This window comes from Trachypithecus francoisi, unplaced genomic scaffold (genome assembly GCF_009764315.1).
Source record: "Trachypithecus francoisi isolate TF-2019V2 unplaced genomic scaffold, Tfra_2.0 Lachesis_group0, whole genome shotgun sequence".
Classification (NCBI taxonomy): domain Eukaryota; kingdom Metazoa; phylum Chordata; class Mammalia; order Primates; family Cercopithecidae; genus Trachypithecus; species Trachypithecus francoisi.
This window is the reverse complement of record NW_022681453.1, coordinates 20,349,609-20,367,722: the sequence shown is the minus strand read 5'-3', so window position 1 is coordinate 20,367,722 and position 18,114 is coordinate 20,349,609. Positions and strand designations below refer to the sequence as shown.

The following is an 18,114-nucleotide window of genomic DNA, read 5'->3' as shown; positions in this document are numbered from 1 at the left end:
TCTTTATATTGTGTTTGCCTGGTTACTGCTAGCGACCTCAAGAGACTGCCGTTTCTGCTGGATGGCCCTGCTATCCCAACGCAGCAAGTTTGGGGGCCTCATGCAGTTCCTTCTTTGTCCACTAGATGGCACAAGATACCTGTGTCTGGGCCCATTGATCCGCGAATTCAGGGCACCCTTGGGGTCTTTCCCACTTGCAGCTGGCAAGCAGGGGGGCCTTTAGAGAGGATCCCTACCCCCTGCCCCCTAGCCTGGAAAACTGAAGCCCAGAGAGGGAGAGTACCTGACTGAGGCCACACACGTTAACAGTAGAGTTCAGACTCCCAGCCTGCCACAGGCTCTTTCCCCAGTGTGGAGTAGGCTGCCCCCATACCCTGCTCCAGTCGACCCAGGCCTCCCTGCAGCCCCTGCTGGGCGTCTGGCTGAGCTGAGACCCTATGGCGGGCTGGCAGGCTGAGGAGTGTTGGGCCACCTGCCCGCTGCTGTTGGTCACATGCTGGCTGAAGGGCTGCCTGGTTCAGTCTCCAGTTAGAAGTTGGCCCGAACTTGGGCAGTGTGCTGGCCACACCTCCCCAGGGAAACTGAGGCAGAAGCACTCCACCCCAGGGTCCCAGGATATGGTCACCCTGACAGCAGCCCCTGCGCAAGCCCACTCATCAGGTTATAAAGGCTGCTTACACCCAGGATGGCTGATCCCTGGCCCTGGGGGGAGGAGGTCCCTCCCCATCTGGGAGGAGAATGACCCCCCACCCCTAACCAGGGGAGCTGGAGAGTCTGACCGAGGCTTCAGGGGACTGGAACATCCTGGAATTGGGGCAGGGCCAGTTTGGAAGGTCTCTGCTGTGGGCAGTGGTAGGGGCAGAGAACAACCCAGAGACGGAAAGGCCTTGGCCAAGGTGTTCTAGCAGGGCCAGAGGCAGGGCTGGGCTGAGCTCCATCACTGGTCTCTCTGGGCAGCCCCTTGTCTACCTCCAGGCCAGCCCCCTGCTGAAGGAGGTGGGCAAGGGGCTGCCTGTGTGAGTGAAGGGAGATGGAGACAGGGAGGCAGAGTTGTAGGTCTCTAGGACCCAAGAAGCCAGCTTGTTTCCATTTCAGGATTGAGGTAGGGGAGGAGGGTGGGGTCCCCATATTCCCAAGAAGGCCCAGAAGCAAAGGAGGGTCCCAGGAAGGGGCAGGGCTGAGCTGGACCCATTCTCAGCCTGCTCTGTGGCCTAGGCCAGGTCCTTCCCTCTCTGAGTGCCCCCCAAGGTCCCAGAGGGTCCAGGCCAGTCCATGTGGGAGGCCCAACCTGCAGGAGTTGTTAGAATCCTGGGAACTCAAACTCCAGCTCAAAATTAAAATCTCTTTAGTGCCCAGGGCCTCAGGTTCTGAGTGTAGGGTCCTGGGGTGGGGTGAGGTGGGAACTGTTCTGGAGGAGGGAGCATGGGGAGGTCCTGTCACTCACCCCAGATTCAGGTTCTCAGTACCGTTTCCCCTTTGGCCCTCTTCTGTGGCTTTCTGTGCTGCCCCCCGCCCCCGCTGCCCAGTCAGCATTCAGGGCAGGGGGAGTGAGCTCTGAGAGAGCACAGGTGTCTGCAGGGCCTTTGGGGTATGGGGTCCCTGGGAAGAACCATCACTGACCTGGTGAAGCTCTGGACCCTGAGTCTCTGGACGTACTGGAGGCCTGAGGGAGGCAGGGCAAGGGGAGGTTCCCTCAGCATGGGGTCCCCTAATGCCCTTGTCCCCTACCCCAAAGCAAGCCTGGTGAGCTGAGATGGGGCCTGTAGATGTGGCGAGAGGCTGGGGTGGCTGGAAGCCAGATGGGGACAGGCCTGGGTGGAAGAGGCTGGGCAGTCATCTCTTGCAGGCTCTGTGAAGTGTTGCCAGACCTCAAACACCGGCCTAGGACACGGTGCCCCTTGGGCTAGGAATGACCCCCCCACCCCTAGCCAAGGGAGCTGGAGAGTCTGGCCGAGGCTTCAGGGGGCTGGAACATCCTGGAATTGGGGCAGGGCCAGTTTGGAAGGTCTCTGCTGTGGGCAGTGGAGGGGCAGAGAACAAGGCAGAGCCCAGCTAGGCCTCTACCCAGCGCATCAACCTCGACCTCTGATCCCTGATCTCCCTTCCAGGCTCTCTCCCCACTTGTCACTTTGCTGGAGCCTGAGGACCTGTATTTGTGGACATCTCTGTACACATGGCCCATGCCCCAGCTGGGAAGGTCTTCCCAATGGAGAGCTGGCCAGTGTGACACAAAGTCCTGCACTGGGCCAACAAGGTGGAAGGAGAAGTGGCAGGTGGACGGCAAGGCCCCGGCCTCCTTCTCTCCCCCGTCCCTCTTCCCGCCCAGGACTGGGTGGAGCCACTGCCTTATAAGTGGTGGCCTGGTGGCAGCAGAGCAAACTACAGCCGGCGGCCAGCAGGACCAGAGGGCGGCTCTGCAGGCAGGCGGCAGCGGTGCCCTCAGTTCCCCAGCATGGCCCCCTCGGCCTGGGCCATCTGCTGGCTGCTAGGGGGCCTCCTGCTCCATGGGGGTAGCTCCGGCCCCAGCCCTGGCCCCAGTGTGCCCCGCCTGCGGCTCTCCTACCGAGGTACCAGCCCCTGCGTGCCCTGTTTGTGTGCATGTGCTCTATTTGTGTGCATGTGCTCTGTTTGTGTGCATGTGCCCTATTTGGGTGCCTTGGGCTGTTGGGTGCCTGGCCAGCTATAGGGGAGTGGGAGGGAGGCAGGTCCTGGAAGACAGGACCAGGGTGGTGGGGAGGGACCTGAGGGGGACTGCTGAGAAAGGGACAGATGGAAACCCCGAGATAACTCAATAAAGATGGGAAGGGGACAGAGGAAGGGACCAGGCAGGGGAGACGGACAGAAAGGGTGGGGCTGAAGGGTCTGTCTGGGCTCAGCTGGCACTTTTTGCCCAGGGTGGCCAATGGGAGAGTGGGCAGCATTCTATCCCTTGGTCCTGGGGCCACAGAGAAGGGGAGGAACCCCTTGCAGCCCACTTCCCAGAGTGGCTTTCTTCATGTGCTCCTCCATCCAAGAAGTGCCTCAGCCCGGGGGGAGTTTCACCTCCCCTCTTTGCCCATCCCAGCCTGGGGGTTCCTGTGTTCTACCCTAGACATGTGAGCCGGCTCAGGCCTCCACGGACGGGCCCGGGGAAGGCCCCTGAGACAGGTTCTTGGCAGATCCTTCCTAAGGAAACCAGAGGGGTGACCACCTTCCACTGGGAAGCCCGGTCTGGTGGGGGACACTGCTCCTTCCTGGAGAGGCTGAGGGGATGTGGTCTTCTTCTGGGACCTGTGGTTTTGGCGGGAGGTCAGACTACTAGAAAAAGCCCCAAATAGGGAAAGTTCCCCAAGGTACTGTCATCCATGGAGGGCTTCCCGGAAGAGACTGTTGATGAGTTTTGGGGGTCGAATGGGTGTTGGGTGGAGGTGCTTCTGTAGGGAAGGCATAGGACACTCTGGGCCATCCCAAAGGTGGCCAGTGCCCCCTTCCTACCGCATCCTACTGCCCCCATTGCCTCCCCCTCCCCAGCCAAGCCCAGAGGACCTACCTCAGGATCCTCAACTCCTGGGACCAATGTCCCCAGACAGCTCCCGGCTCTCATCTCTGGGGCCAGGATGGCCAACATCTATGGGGGGAAAATTCTCTTCGGCCACATCCCTGGACTGGAGGTGGGAGCCCTTCCTGGCCATACCTGCCCTCTGGTCCCCTCTGCTGGGAACAATTTCGCCTGCTGGCCCACCCTCCAGCTGAATCAGGCGGCCTGCAAAGACTCCCGCCCTTCCTCCAGGATCTTCCAGCACTTTGCTCTAGTTTCTGCTGGTTGGGGCCATCTTCCCTGGGGACTGGGTAGGGCACAGATGGGACAGTGGGAAGATGTTAGCTGCACGATGAAGGGCTAAGGAATGGAGGGGTGGGAAGTAGGTCCTAGGGTAGGCTGGGCCGGGTGGGAGGCTCTGAGCCTCCCGTCCCACCTGTCCCCAGGAGCCATGGTCCAAAAACCTTCCAGGACCATGTGGATGGAAACATTTTCCAGATGTGAGTGTGTCGGGGGTGGATGCTCAGCCAGGGCCTCCACCTCCACTCCTTGGCTGGGGAACTAGGCTGAGCCATGGCCCTGATCTGCCTTCCTGTACTCCCTCCTAGACCTCCTGTCTGCCAACCGCTCTGCCATCTTTCTGGGCCCCCGGGGCTCCCTGAACCTCCAGGCCATGTACCTAGATGAGTACCGGGACCGCCTCTTTCTGGGTGGCCTGGACGCCCTCTACTCTCTGCGACTGGACCAGGCGTGGCCAGATCCCCGGGAGGTGAGCTGGACTGGCAGGGAAGAGGGTCTGTTTGAGAGCTGGGCACCTCCAGATGGGAGGCCAGATGGGGAAACTGAGCCTGTGAGATCAGGGGAGGACCTGAGGTCAGCCAGGCTGTGTTTCAGGTCCTGTGGCCGCCGCAGCCAGGACAGAGGGAGGAGTGTGTTCAAAAGGGAAGAGATCCTTTGGTGAGTGCTGTCGGGAGGCATGGCCCCTCAACTCGACACCCTGCCCTGACCTTCAGGATAGTCTGTGGCCACGCCCCAGGTGCCTCTACCAGGGGCATTTGGAGCAGATCCTGAGGGCTTCTGAAGGTCTGCTGGGACTGTCACACCCACCCCCTTCCCCAGAGCTGACTGCCAGACAGGGCTGAGCCTTGGGCCCCAAGGAGATGGTGAGCACCCCCTCTCACCCCTCAGCCACCCGCTCCTTCTCCCCGCAGACAGAGTGTGCCAACTTCGTGCGGGTGCTGCAGCCTCACAACCGGACCCACCTGCTAGCCTGTGGCACTGGGGCCTTCCAGCCCACCTGCGCCCTCATCACAGTGGGCCACCGTGGGGAGGTGAGCCTGGGCCAGGCCCCACAAGGGACTGGGAGGCAGTGACATTTCCTCCCTGCTGCCTGAACGTTCCCATTGAGCCTGAGTAGGGACAGAGGGGCAGGGGCCTGAAAGGCGCCTTTGTGTCGGGGAGCTGACCCCATTAGAGGGGCCCTGGATGAGGACGCCTTCCGCCCGCCCCCACTCTCTAGCTGCACGCAAGGGCTCCTGCTTGGGAGTGGGCTGCTGGCGCCTGTCTCCCAGGTGACGCCCCTCCCGCCCTCTCCCTCCCCTTAGCATGTGCTCCACCTGGAGCCCGGCAGTGTGGAAAGCGGCCGGGGGCGGTGCCCTCACGAACCCAGCCGTCCCTTTGCCAGCACCTTCGTAGGTGGGTGATGCCCAGGCCAGGGTGGGAACAGGGAAGGTGGCAGCTGGCCTATGTCACTGAGAAGGGAGGGACCCGGCTGCTGGGCCTGGGCCTCCTCCCCTGACTGTTCCCCAACCCCCACCCCAGGCGGGGAGCTGTACACGGGTCTCACCGCTGACTTCCTGGGGCGAGAGGCCGTGATCTTCCGAAGCGGAGGTCCTCGGCCAGCTTTGCGTTCTGACTCTGACCAGAGCCTCTTGCACGGTGAGGCCTGCCCCTGGAACTGGCAGGGGGGAAGAGGCTACTTTCCCGGCTAGGACACCAGCCTCCAGTGGGAGCCCCCTGCCCCATTCCTCGCCCCACTGGGTTCTGCTCCCATCCTGCCCTGTGGGGCGTTTCCACCCAGCATGACCCCATCGCCCTTCCAGAACCCCGGTTTGTGATGGCCGCCCGGATCCCTGAGAACTCCGACCAGGACAATGACAAGGTGTACTTCTTCTTCTCGGAGACTGTCCCCTCGCCCGATGGTGGCTCGAACTATGTCACTGTCAGCCGCGTGGGCCGCGTCTGCGTGGTGAGAGCTGGGAAGGGGTGGTGAGGTTCAAGTCCCCGCTGCACTCTCCCATTCCCAGACCTTTCTCCCCGACCCCTGGCCAGCAGTAGGGAAACTGAGGCAAGGATTCAAAGCTGACATGCATACCTCTCCCCGAGTGGGTGAGGGTGCAAGAATGGATGGTGGGACCCATCCTCGTGGGGCCCAAGGCTGACGCTGGCCCCTTATCCTGCAGAATGATGCCGGGGGCCAGCGGGTGCTGGTGAACAAATGGAGCACTTTCCTCAAGGCCAGGCTGGTCTGCTCAGTGCCTGGCCCTGGTGGTGCCGAGACCCACTTTGACCAGCTAGGTGAGGGCCTGGCCAAGCAGGTCTAGGGCTGAGGACTAGGGAGGGCTGAGAGCTGGTGAGTCAGGGCATTGGCGGTGGCCATGACACTGGTGCTCCCTTCTCTACCCCAGAGGACGTGTTCCTGCTATGGCCCAAGGCCGGGAAGAGCCTTGAGGTGTATGCGCTGTTCAGCACTGTCAGGTGGGCACACCCAGCTTCCCTGCACCCAGCACCCTGGCCTTGCCATGGGCCCTGTCTTTGTGACCTATGACTGTACTCTCTGAGTCTCTCTTTGCCTTTGCCTTGGGGTCTTTGCTTTTTGGTGTCTCTGCTTGCACAGGCACTGTTATCCTCTGTCCTGCCTATGGAACCAGGCTGTCCCCTTCTTGTCTTTGATGGCCACTCTGGCCTAACTGTCCCGTGTGCCCTGGCAGTGCTGTGTTCCAGGGCTTCGCCGTCTGTGTGTACCACATGGCGGACATCTGGGAGGTCTTCAATGGGCCCTTTGCCCACCGAGATGGGCCTCAGCACCAGTGGGGGCCCTATGTGGGCAAGGTGCCCTTCCCCCGCCCTGGCGTGGTGAGTATCTCCTGGGGTAAGGCCAGGGAATCGAGTTCTGAGCAGATGTGGGGAACGGCTCCTTGGAGTGGCCCCATATCCCCATGCACCCCCACAGCAGCGGACGTTGGCTGAGCCTGGGCTCCAGAGGGCCTGGGTGGGGTGGGGTGAGGTGGATGTAGTGGGAAAGGAGAGCCCTCCTGCAGTGAGAGAGGTTGCCCTGGTTGGGGTGGAAACAGACTGGTGGTGGGGGTGTGTGTGCCGTCTCAGGATATCTCAGGCCCTCCCTTCCCTGCTGCCCACAGTGCCCCAGCAAGATGACTGCGCAGCCAGGGCGGCCTTTTGGCAGCACCAAGGACTACCCAGATGAGGTGCTGCAGTTTGCCCGAGCCCACCCCCTCATGTTCTGGCCTGTGCGGCCTCAGCATGGCCGCCCTGTCCTTGTCAAGACCCACCTGGCCCAGCAGCTGCACCAGATCGTGGTGGACCGTGTGGAGGCAGAGGATGGGACCTATGATGTCATCTTCCTGGGGACTGGTAGGACAGCTGAGCAAGAGTGGCCAGGCTGGAGAGGGGTGTGGGGTCCCTGGCTGTCCCCTCCTGTCCCGCTGACCCCTCCTCCCTGGCCCCAGACTCAGGCTCTGTGCTCAAAGTCATCGCCCTCCAGGCAGGGGGCTCAGCTGAACCCGAGGAAGTGGTTCTGGAGGAGCTCCAGGTGTTTAAGGTAAGCAAGGGGCTGATGGAAGGGTCCCTCCAAGCCCCATCTTTGGGTCTGAGCCTAGCTACAGGGATGCAGGAGCAAGCTCAGTAGGGAGCCAGCCTGTCTTTACTGAATTTGCAGCTGGCAGGATGCTGGGGAGAGGGTGCAGAAAGAGATGCCCCCGCCACCTCTGCTGTGGCAGAGGCCTTGCAGCCACTTATGAATGACTGGAGGCCCAGAGCTACAGCCTGTGAGCTGAAAGTGCCTGGGGTGCTAGGAGGGATGGTCAAGGGGAGCAACCCTTTGCAAAACCCTGTTGGGCTCACGTTGCAAGGAGGAGATGGTTGAGACCCCAAGATGTTCTCTTGGCCCCTCTAGAGACTCAGGAAGGGGATCGTCTGTGTTTGGGGGCCTGTTGTACCTCCTGGACCTGAGCTGGGTAATTTAGGACAGCTGCCTCATTGCTGGGGAACAAGCGGAGAGAGGGGACACTCTAGCTCTGTGCTTTCAGCCAAGCCTCCTGCTTGGAGGCCAGCCATGACCAGGGGGCCTTTCTTGTAACCCATTGTCTGGGAAAGACTGTGCAGCCTTAGCTGCCAAGGAGTGCAAGACCCAGCCTGGGAGCTAGGTGGTTCCCACCCCAGGGTTGGAGGAGACTGAAAGCGGGGGTGCAGTGACAGGTCCTGGTCCACCCCACTCATGCTGAGACCCTTCTCCTTCCCCAGGTGCCAACACCTATCACTGAAATGGAGATCTCTGTCAAAAGGGTAAGAGCAGCTGCCACCCTCCTCTTGGACCCCTCTTCTGCCCCTGCTCCACAGCCTCCTCCTCTGCCCCTGCTCCGTAGCCTCCTCAAGCTCCACTGTAGTCTGGGGAAAGCTGTGCTGAGGCAGGCCTAATTAGCCCCTGCAACAAGTGGCCAGTGGGCATTGGAAGCACCGAGTAAGTGGGGCTGTGTCCAGATAAGGGGATAGCCACAAAGCCCAGTTCCTAAGGGAGGCAAAAGTGTGCCTGAAAACAAAATCCAGATGTTAAGTCCAACAAGGCCACTTTTTAGAGGCCTACTATATTTGCCAAGTGGCAAAACCCATCTCCCCATATTTATCTGCTTCAGTGTATCTTTGTGCAAATCCTAACTTTTGTGCAAGGATTGCTTAAAGCAAGGTGCACCTCTAAAGTCAGGGACAAGTCAGGATAAAGGCCCCTGGGATAGAGGGCAAAGGTCAGCAGCTGGGAGGGCCTGGAGAAGTCCCTTACAGAAAACATCCCAGGTCTTGGTTCTCCTCCATCCCTTCTGTGTCCTGGCACAGAATCTGGTATGCAGCAGGTGGGTGATAAACACTTTTTTATTTTTTGAATGAATCCAAGAGGTTCTGGAAGACTTCCTGCAAGTGGCAGGGGTCTCAGGAAGCCAAGGGGCTGAGAGCCTGGCTGCGTGTGGGCGAAGCCTGGGCTCACCTCAGGCTCTACTTCTGTCCCTCCTCAGCAAATGCTGTATGTGGGCTCTCGGCTGGGTGTGGCCCAGCTGCGGCTGCACCAGTGTGAGACTTACGGCACTGCCTGTGCAGAGTGCTGCCTAGCCCGGGACCCATATTGTGCCTGGGATGGTGTCTCCTGTACCCACTACCGCCCCAGCCTCGGCAAGCGCCGGTTCCGCCGGCAGGACATCCGGCATGGCAACCCTGTCCTGCAGTGCCTGGGCCAGAGCCAGGAAGGTGAGTGGTGGCAGGTGGGAGGGCCCAGGTTGGGCTGGAACTCACCCCTGTGGCTTGGCTCCACCCTTGCAAAGTGTGTTCTCAGAATGGTCTTGTCATGACGGATAGTCCTGTTTCCCTCTCTGTGTAGCTCCTGCTAGTGCATGGAAGCAGGGCCTTTGGACACAGTGGCTGGCTTGGGGATCCATGGATGCCTAAGTTCTTGTCATACTAGTGGGGCTTCTGAGCTGTGGTGTCAGGTGGGATCTGGGTCCCATAGTTCCCAAGCTGAGCCAACCTCTGCCTCTCTCCAGGGGAGGCAGTGGGACTTGTGGCGGCTACCGCGGTCTACGGCACGGAGCACAACAGCACCTTCCTGGAGTGCCTGCCCAAGTCTCCCCAGGCTGCTGTCCACTGGCTCTTGCAGAGGCCAGGGGATGAGGGGCCTGACCAGGTGAGTGAGGAGACCCCTGCCTCCAGCCTCCATGTCCTGAGGTCACCTCCCATCCCGAACCCCAAGACCTGAGCCCTAGAAAGGGGTTCTGGGGAGAACCTGCCAAGATCAACCTAAGAAAAGTATGTATTAGGCTCCTGGGGTGCCTAGATGGAGGTGCCCTATGTCTGCCTTCTGGGAATGCCCAGGCCAGGTGTGGCTGGAACTCCCCCAGTCTGGCGGGTGGGTGATGGAAGAGAGGGAAGAGGGTCTGGGCTGGCCAGTAAGTCTTCCATGTTTACACACATGGCTCATCTTTGAAGGTTTCTCTTCTCCAGGGGTTCTTGGTTCTCTTCTGCCCCAGGCAGGGGAGGGGGCTGTGCCCTGGGCCCAGGACTAGGCTTCAGAACCTCCCTATGCTACACACACACAACAGAAGAGAACCTTCTGGGTTCCTAACCACTGGTCCTTGCCCTCCACCTTCAAAGCCTGGCCCCACACTTCCTCCCTGGAGTCCAGCTGTCTGCTCAGACCCTCTCCTCCCCCATCCGGAAAGGTCTGTCAATCCCAGGGATGGCTTAAGTCTGGGGCCTGAGGATAGGCATTGGCTGGGGCAGGGAAGGGGAGGGGCAGGAGTGGATTGATTACAGGAGGGGCTCTCCCTCCAGCCTGGGAACTGGGGGAGGCTAGCCTTGGGCCAGCTGTTGGGCTGGGCACTGAGAAGATTCCCCAGGGGAGGAGGGGAGCAACAAGATGGTGTTTCACAACGCTAGCTAACGGCCCAAGCAATCCACCCTCAACACACAGATGTGCAGACTAAAGCCCACACAGGGTCCAGGCCAGAGGCCAGCTGGGATCAGAATGGCACTCCCACTTCCCACGCTGTGATGGGCGCTCAGCCCACCCTGGGCTGGGGCTGTCAGCTCGCACCGTCGGGGGAGTGTTCAGACCAGGATGGGAAGGCCGCGTGTGTGTCTGTGTGTGTGTGTGTGCGTGCGCACGCGCGCGTGCATGTGCATGTGTGCAGCATAGGGAGGTTCTGAAGCCTAGTCCTGGGCCCAGGGGCACAGCCCCTCCCTTGAGAAAAGCCTGTAGATGGGATGGTCCCTCCAGAAGGGCTAAGGGGATAACATCTTAGCCCCTCTGTTCCTTGGGAATGTGTGCCAGGGCCCTCTGAGGCCAAGATTGGTGTCCTCTGACTAAGGGAGAAACCAGCCAGTAAAATCCTTGAGAAGGCTCCTTCCTGGGCTATGGGAAGGTGAGGCCCCACCTGAATTAGCTCGTGGTCTAGAGGAGGCCCACACTGCCAAGCTGCTGGTCCTCTCCTGGGAAGGGGAGAACAGGGCAAGAAGTAGCCAGGCACTGGGCCCCAAGGATGGCAGAAAAGCTGGGGCAGAGAAGCTGATGGTACACTCCCACCTCGCACCCCACTCACGCCCTCCCACCTGCCTGGCAGGTGAAGACGGACGAGCGAGTCTTGCACATGGAGCGAGGGCTGCTGTTCCGCAGGCTCAGCCGTTTCGATGCGGGCACATACACCTGCACCACTCTGGAGCATGGCTTCTCCCAGACTGTGGTCCGCCTGGCTCTGGTGGTGATTGTGGCCTCACAGCTGGACAACGTGTTCCCTCCGGAGCCAAAGCCAGAGGAGCCCCCAGCCCAGGGAGGCCTGGCTTCCACCCGACCCAAGGCCTGGTACAAGGACATCTTGCAGCTCATCGGCTTTGCCAACCTGCCCCGGGTGGATGAGTACTGTGAGCGCCTGTGGTGCAGGGGCACCATGGAATGCTCAGGCTCCTTCCGGAGCCGGAGCCGGGGCAAGCAGGCCAAGGGCAAGAGCTGGGCAGGGCTGGAGCTAGGCAAGAAGATGAAGAGCCGGGTGCATGCTGAGCACAATCGGACGCCCCGGGAGGTGGAGGCCACGTAGAAGCAGGCAGAGGAAGGGTGGTCAGGATGGGCTGGGGGAGCTCACTAGCAGCTCCCAGCATCTCCCACCCACCTGGCTAGGGCAGAGGGGGTCAGGACGTCTGTTTGCCTCTTAGAGACGGGTGTCTCTGCCCCCACACTGCTATTGGGCCACCTACAGAAAAGACTGGGGTCTGATGGAGGGGCCGGGTGCTTGAGGCCTGTTCCCTGCCCCTCTCTGTGCTCTCAGACCTGGCTGGAGCCAGCACCCTCTGGCCACTGGCAGCCCCAAGGGATCTGCCATTTGTTCTCAGAGATGGCCTGGCTTCCGGAGCACATTTCCGGGTGTGCCCAGAGGCAAGAGGGTTGGGTGGTTCTTTCCCAGCCTACAGAACAATGGCCATTCTGAGTGACCCTCAGAGTGGGTGTGTGGGTGGGTCTAGGGGGTGTCCCGGTAGCAGGCTCTCAGGGAGCCAGAGGAGGGTGGAAATGGCCTCTAAGCTAGCATCCCGTAAGAAGAGCCTACCTGACCGACGTGGGGAGGGAACATGGAGGTGTTAGGAAGGTGGAGCAACAATGCACCTCCCCTCCTGTCGTGCCATGATATCTTGGTGGCTCTCTGCCACTGCCCACCACCTCTTCTCCATCTGAGAATCACAGAGAGGCATAGATAATCTAGAGGCATGGACTGCTAGAGTCCCCAGGGATCTGGGTTGGTCAGGGCTCAGGCTTCACTTTGTAAACCAGGTGGGGGCATCTCACAGCCTGACTTCCTTTCCCCAGGCCAGGGTTGCTGGGATACCTACCCCTCCTGAGAGGACCCCCTCCCCACTGTTAGGCTCTCCACGCCCACGAGTGGGGAGGGGTGGGTTCTGGGGGATTATTGTCCCTTGTGTCTGTGGACTAGAGATAGGGCGGGGGAGCTGGGGAAGGGTGCAGGCGGGAAGAGTGGGCTGTCTTTCCCAGGGTGATGTAAGCATGCCGCAGCCCTGGAGGCTGGGGATGTGGAGGCTCTGTGAGCCCTGCAGTCCTCAGAATCAGGGCCAGGGAGGCAGAAGATTGAGAGGATATGGAGATGGACAGAGGGCAGGAGACCCTTAGGATAGACTGTGGGACCCAGCAGGAACAGGTGACCACAAGGACTCAGGATGGCATCAGTTAGCTCAGAAGCCACCTGTAAGACCCAGTGTTTCCATCTCTGGAACCTCTGTTTTATGCTAAATGGATTTAGGAAGACTGCTTTTCTTTTAAGGGGGAAACAAGGTAGAGAAAAAAACGAAGTGTAAGTCCTGCTGATTCTTGGGGGTAAAGATCGGATGGCAAGGATGCATTCTGCCTGGGCACGTAGTGGAGGTGTTTTTGCCATCAGCAGTTTCTCAGGCTGGGGAGCACAGAGGGGAGGAGGAGGACTAAATGAAAAGTTGTTCCCAGCCTGCACATGAACACATTCATGACGCACAAAACTGACTGGAAAGAGATAAGACCACCGGGTTTGAGATTCTCTCCATTAAAACAACCAAGACAAAGAAAGGAGGGGAAAAAAAGATAAAAAGCAAGACAGGGTTCCCTGCCCCACGGAAACTCAAACCCAGACTGCCTTGGGTTTTATCTTTCCCCTACCCCTGGCACCTCCAGAGAACTGGGACCTGAAATACCCCCTCCTTTCTCCCCTTTGGCTATGTAGTAAATGAACCAGAAGCAGAGATTAACCTATCAACGCCCTGAGAAGCCTTCCAGCCTGCAGTGCTGTCTGCTGGGAGGTCAGCTGGTCAAAGCAGAGGAGGAGAGGAGGAAAGGATAGGGGCTGAAGAGCAGAAGGGAGGGGAGACAGAGGGGATTAACGCGGGGAGGAGAGAGTGTGGAGCTCCAAGAAAGGGTGTCAGAGCTGCAGCCAGCTCTGCCCTCTACCCTAGGGAGGCCAGAAAGAAACAAACAGCCCTCTGGGCCTTTAGGCTGGACTCTGGCTTGGCAGGCTCCAGGCAGGGTTCTCTGGGAAGTTACTCTAGAAAATGAAGGGAGGAGGAGCACAAGGTCCTCAGCAACGAACACCTGCACTTGGAAAAAGTGGACAGCTTCTGCCAACCGCACCCCACCCATGGTACTGTATGCTACTAACTCCTGGAAACGCCCTGTATGTGCGAGTTCTATTTTTGTATTTGTATATTGAGATGGGCTTTGTGGTTTCTTTGTTCTCAGAGCATATTTCTTGTAATTACTGTTGTCATGACTGCCCCTGAGCTCTGGTGAGAAAAGCCGAATTTACAAGAAAAGAGATGAAGTTAATATTTGCACCATGTAATTATATTATTACTGTGTATCTGTGTATTGTACTAAATGGACTGATGCCACGCACATGAGCTGAAAATGAAGAGCCCTCCCATCCACTGCATGAGAAAGAAGGTCACCCTGAGTGACCTCTGTTTCATGATTTCCCAAACAGGTTTTAGAGCTGGAAAAGGACTTAAAGAAAGAGACTGGGTGGTGCTTTCTAGAAAGGAGGAAGATGGGTATCAGGGAAGGAAGGAGTTAGAGGGCTTTGTCTATGAAGCCGAGATTGCTCATTAAATGAGGAACATCCTGGCCTGTGGGTTTGTAAGACTGACCTTCTTGGGACTTCAGGAGGATCTTGAACCAAAAGAGGAAAAAAAAACATTGGCAAAGGGCAGCTGGGCATGTAGGCAGCTCTGCTCCTTTTTCATAATAACACTTGACATTTGTCACAGTGACACTTGGCATGGTTCCTGCCTTCATCCCAAGCCACATACCAACGGATATTAAGTCCTCATGGCTGGGGGACTGGGGCTGTGCTGTGGGGGCTGTGGTTTCTGGAAAGGAGGGGAGGCCCCGAACATCTGACCTATTGGGCACACTGCAGGAGGTCCGTCTGGGCATGGCTCCCACTCCCTAGTGACATCAACATCCCAGCCCAAAGAGCAGACTCCACTGCTGCTGGAGGAAGATTGAAGGGTCATAACCCTACCTTGCCAGGGAGACTTCCCTGGGCCTCTTGCTTGAGCAGGTCCCTCAATCCATGCTGTAGACTAGGGGTCTTAACAGGTCAGTCATAAGTCTCATCTTGCAGCCCGGGCCCTGGAGCTGGCCTTTCCTTTTGTTCCTTGCACCCTCCACGATCACTTAGGCCTGACGGAGCCTGAAACCCTGTCACCCCACCCCAGGAAGCATCATCACCTCTGACTGAGAAGTGTCACCAAGGCACCCACCTGGCACAGTGTGCTGGGCTGGGAGGGGTGTGTGAAGGCGGGCTCTGGAGCCCCCTTCTTCCCTCATGCACCACTCTCCCCAGGGTGGCCCGGAAGACCCCTCTGGACCAGACCCCTCCCTGGTCCACGCCACCTCCCCCTCCCATCTCAAGCCCTATTTCCTGCCTCAGTGATTTCAGCCTCTCTCTCGTCTTCTCAAAGCTCTTTCCTCTGTGTCTAAAGCTTCCTCTGTTCTTGGGGCCTCTGTTCCATGACTTCCCAAACAGGTTTAGAGCTGGAAAGGGGCTTAGAGAATGAGACTAGCCCAGTGGTTCCAAGAGATAACTATAATCCCATGGGACCCTCCACGATCTCGTGGTCCCCGTGTTCTGCCCCTCTGGCCCTGACAGAGCTGAAATGCTGCCTGCTGGCTTGCCCTGTGAAGGCCCTGAGAAGTCCTGTGATGATCTCTTGCTAATGTGCATGCCTACTATGTGCTATGTGCTTTTCCAAAACATTTGGTTCTCTCTTTTTTTCCCATGGAGCAGCTAACATCTCATGTTTCTAACATTTTGAATAACATATTTTGGAAAAATGTTGATTAGGTTAATTCCCTCCCTTAACATGTGAGCTTGATTAATTAGTAATTGCCTTCTCAGCCTGTAGGCTCCGGAAGCCCCAGCCTTCTGATGAAATAGCCACATCTTGGTTTCCTATGACCGTTGCTGGAGTAGACTCTGCTACCCCAGGACAGGGCTGCCAAGCGGCCAATCTGCTGCCCTTTGGGCCTGGACTGTACTCTGTTCCCATCTCTCGTCTTCCCATACCTAGCCTACTTCTGGCCCCTCCTATGTCTGGCATGGTCCTCTGTGGAGGGCTAGCATTCACCCCTAGTCTGTGGCTGTCCTGCCATCCAACAGAATCATTTCTAAGAAGGTGGGGGGCAGGGAGGAGTCAGAATAAGAGGAAAACAGCAGTTTCCACTTTCTCAAGTGACTCCTGGGCTTTTCTTTCATTGGCTAAGCTTGGGGTCAGGCCCTAGACAGCCCTAGAATCCCCTGCTTGGAAGAGTGGTCAGGTAGCAGCCCCCAGGAACCTGGTGTACCTCCCGCCAGGCTGTCCTCTTTATGGGCTGGCAGGGGGTCCAGCTGCAGCTCCAGCCAGGTGGGCCCCAGAAGCCTGGCTCACATGCCTCTGGAAATCCAGCAAACAGAGGCGCCCCTGGCCAACCACATCTTAGAGCTAGGAGGTAGTTGCTCAGAAATAGCCCAGTTTCCATCCCAGTTAAGGTCCCATCCCAGCCTCACCTAAGTCTTGGATTGCAGTGGGTTCTACAAGAAGGAAGTTCAACATACACCAAGAACAAATTCCCAGGGTCTTCTAAGACTCTAAACTTGGAGAGAGGGACAGTGGGTAGGGCTAGGTTTGGACACAGTATCTGAAAAGGTTGCCAGGCACGATGGCTCACACCTGCAATCCCAGCACTTTCGGAGGCTGAGGTGGGTGGATCACCTGAGGTCAGGAGTTTGAGACCAGCCTGGCCAACATGGTGAAACCCCTTCTCTACTAAAAATACAAAAATTAGCTGGTGGCACACACCTGTAATCCCAGCTACTCAGGAGACTGAGGCACGAGAATCATTTGAACCCGGGAGGTAGAGGTTGCAGTGAGCCAAGATCATGCCACTGCACTCCAGCCTGGGCAACAAAGCAAGACTGTGTCTCAAAAAATAAATAAATAATAAATAAAAATCTGATAAGGTGCCTGGGAATTGCTGGGCCCCACCCTGGCTCTCCTTCCATACTCAGCCATCCCTCGGGTGTACAGGAGACGAGGCAAGGCAGCTGTGGCCCTGTGCCCATTCTCACTACCCAGTCCCTGGCTGCCTTTGCTGTGGGTACCACTACTGGGCCCCTCTCCCTTAGAGACTGCGTCCTAATGAAGCTTTTCACTTTCCTTGCTGGATTTCCATTAAGGAAACTCCTGGTTCCTCATGAAGCCTTTAAAAAAATCACTCTCCACTGAGGACGAGGGCTGCTGCAGAGTCTCCAGGGAGGCCATGTAAGGGATATGGGGCTGTCTTTGGGCCAGGCCTCCAGTGGCTAGCTAATAGCCTGCATGCAGGGACACTGCTGATGGGAGGACTCAGCTGACCAGTCTTGACCTCTTTACCCCAGAGAGGATGATGACCAGAGTATCCCCTAATCCACCCGAAAGGGCCTGTTTCACTGCTGTGAAGAATGACCAGGGCAAGGAGACAGTTGCGGGCTGATAGGATTCCAAAGTGACTCAACAGAGGCCTGGAACAGAGTCCAGGTGTCTACCACCAAATGGAGGGGACTGGACTCAGGACACATGAAGCCCAGATTGATGGAGGGCGAGGCGGGCTCTGCTCTCACAGATGAAGGCATAGGGGAATGATGTGGTACACCAGCCACTTGCTCTGTGGACATGATCTCATCTGTTCACCCCCCTACTGCTGCCCCCAGCTGATAAGAATCTGGTGATGTTTCCTGTAGTCCAAGGGTCTCAGACAATGGTGTGAACGGCTGGCCCTACTGGAAAGGACATTGTTCAGGGAAGAAAAAACAACACACCAGCACAAAGCCAGGGCAGGACCTGTCGAAATGTAAGGGGCTGTTTACAAACCCATGATTTCTAAGGGGAAGAACACAATGGAGAATTGTTTTGGCAAGGCTGGTGTCTCCTCCAGTATGCTCCCGGGGGCTGGAGATGGCTTTGATGGTCCAGACAGGTCTCAGATGCTCTGGAAAGGATGGATACTAATGGCGCAGATGCCTTCCTGTTTATTAGAGGTGTGTGCAGGGCAGGGTCAAGAAGCCAGTTTACACCAAAAGCAAGGGGAAGGGGCTCCTGGGGCTTACCCCTTCCATCTGGACCTCATGCTGTCACATTGCTCAGGGATCCCAGGATTAGAGCAGGTTTGCTAGGGAGAAGTGAGGGCAAGGGTTTTTTGTTTTGGGGAAAAAAATCAGTTCTTCAGTTTTTCTGTCGTTTTTTGGAAAAATGTACAAGCCATGACACCTTTGCAAATAGGCAGCTTCTTTGAAATGGAGCTTCCTGGCTTAGTCACTAGGGAGACTTCTTTTTGAGATGGAGTCTCGCTCTGTCCGCCAGGCTAGAGTGCAGTGGTGCGATCTCGGTTCATTGCAAGCTCCGCCTCCCGGGTTCACGCCATTCTCCTGCCTCAGCCTCCTGAGTAGCTGGGACTACAGGAGCCCGCCACCGCACCCGGCTAATTTTTTGTATTTGTAGTAGAGACGGGGTTTCACATTGGTCTCCATCTCCTGACCTTGTGATCTGCCCGCCTCGGCCTCCCAAAGTGCTGGGATTACAGGCGTGAGCCACCGCGCCCGGCTCACTAGGGAGACTTCTCACACCTGGGGGCCCCCATGATGCTGTGACTGGGGGCACATGGGAAACTGATGCTGTCTCCCTGGGGTCAGGGCCAGTGGAGGTGCTGCTTCTCACAGCATCCTCCCACCCCACCCATAGAGGCTAGAGCTTTTGAGCCACCACCCAGAGATCCT

General features: G+C 58.0%; 1 protein-coding gene across 4 annotated transcripts; it reads left to right on the top strand.

The window, feature by feature from the left end:
• Window positions 1–158: 158 nt before the first annotated feature.
• SEMA3G (semaphorin 3G) lies at window positions 159–13,964 on the top strand. Of its 4 annotated transcripts, none has more exons than XM_033209814.1 (16): window positions 162–2,567; window positions 4,126–4,286; window positions 4,412–4,474; window positions 4,729–4,848; window positions 5,122–5,212; window positions 5,339–5,455; window positions 5,620–5,765; window positions 5,980–6,094; window positions 6,205–6,274; window positions 6,508–6,652; window positions 6,937–7,168; window positions 7,264–7,355; window positions 8,057–8,098; window positions 8,818–9,046; window positions 9,340–9,479; window positions 10,915–13,964. In XM_033209814.1, exons 1-16 carry the CDS (start codon window positions 2,453–2,455, stop codon window positions 11,383–11,385), a joined length of 2,349 nt encoding a protein of 782 aa, XP_033065705.1. In that variant the 5' UTR covers window positions 162–2,452; the 3' UTR covers window positions 11,386–13,964. The 4 variants fall into 4 exon arrangements, with proteins under 4 accessions (XP_033065723.1, XP_033065716.1, XP_033065705.1 ...); XM_033209805.1 differs by having other exon boundaries at window positions 5,336–5,455; XM_033209832.1 differs by lacking the exon at window positions 9,340–9,479 and having other exon boundaries at window positions 159–2,567; window positions 5,336–5,455; window positions 10,915–11,340.
• The last annotated feature ends 4,150 nt before the right edge of the window (window positions 13,965–18,114 follow it).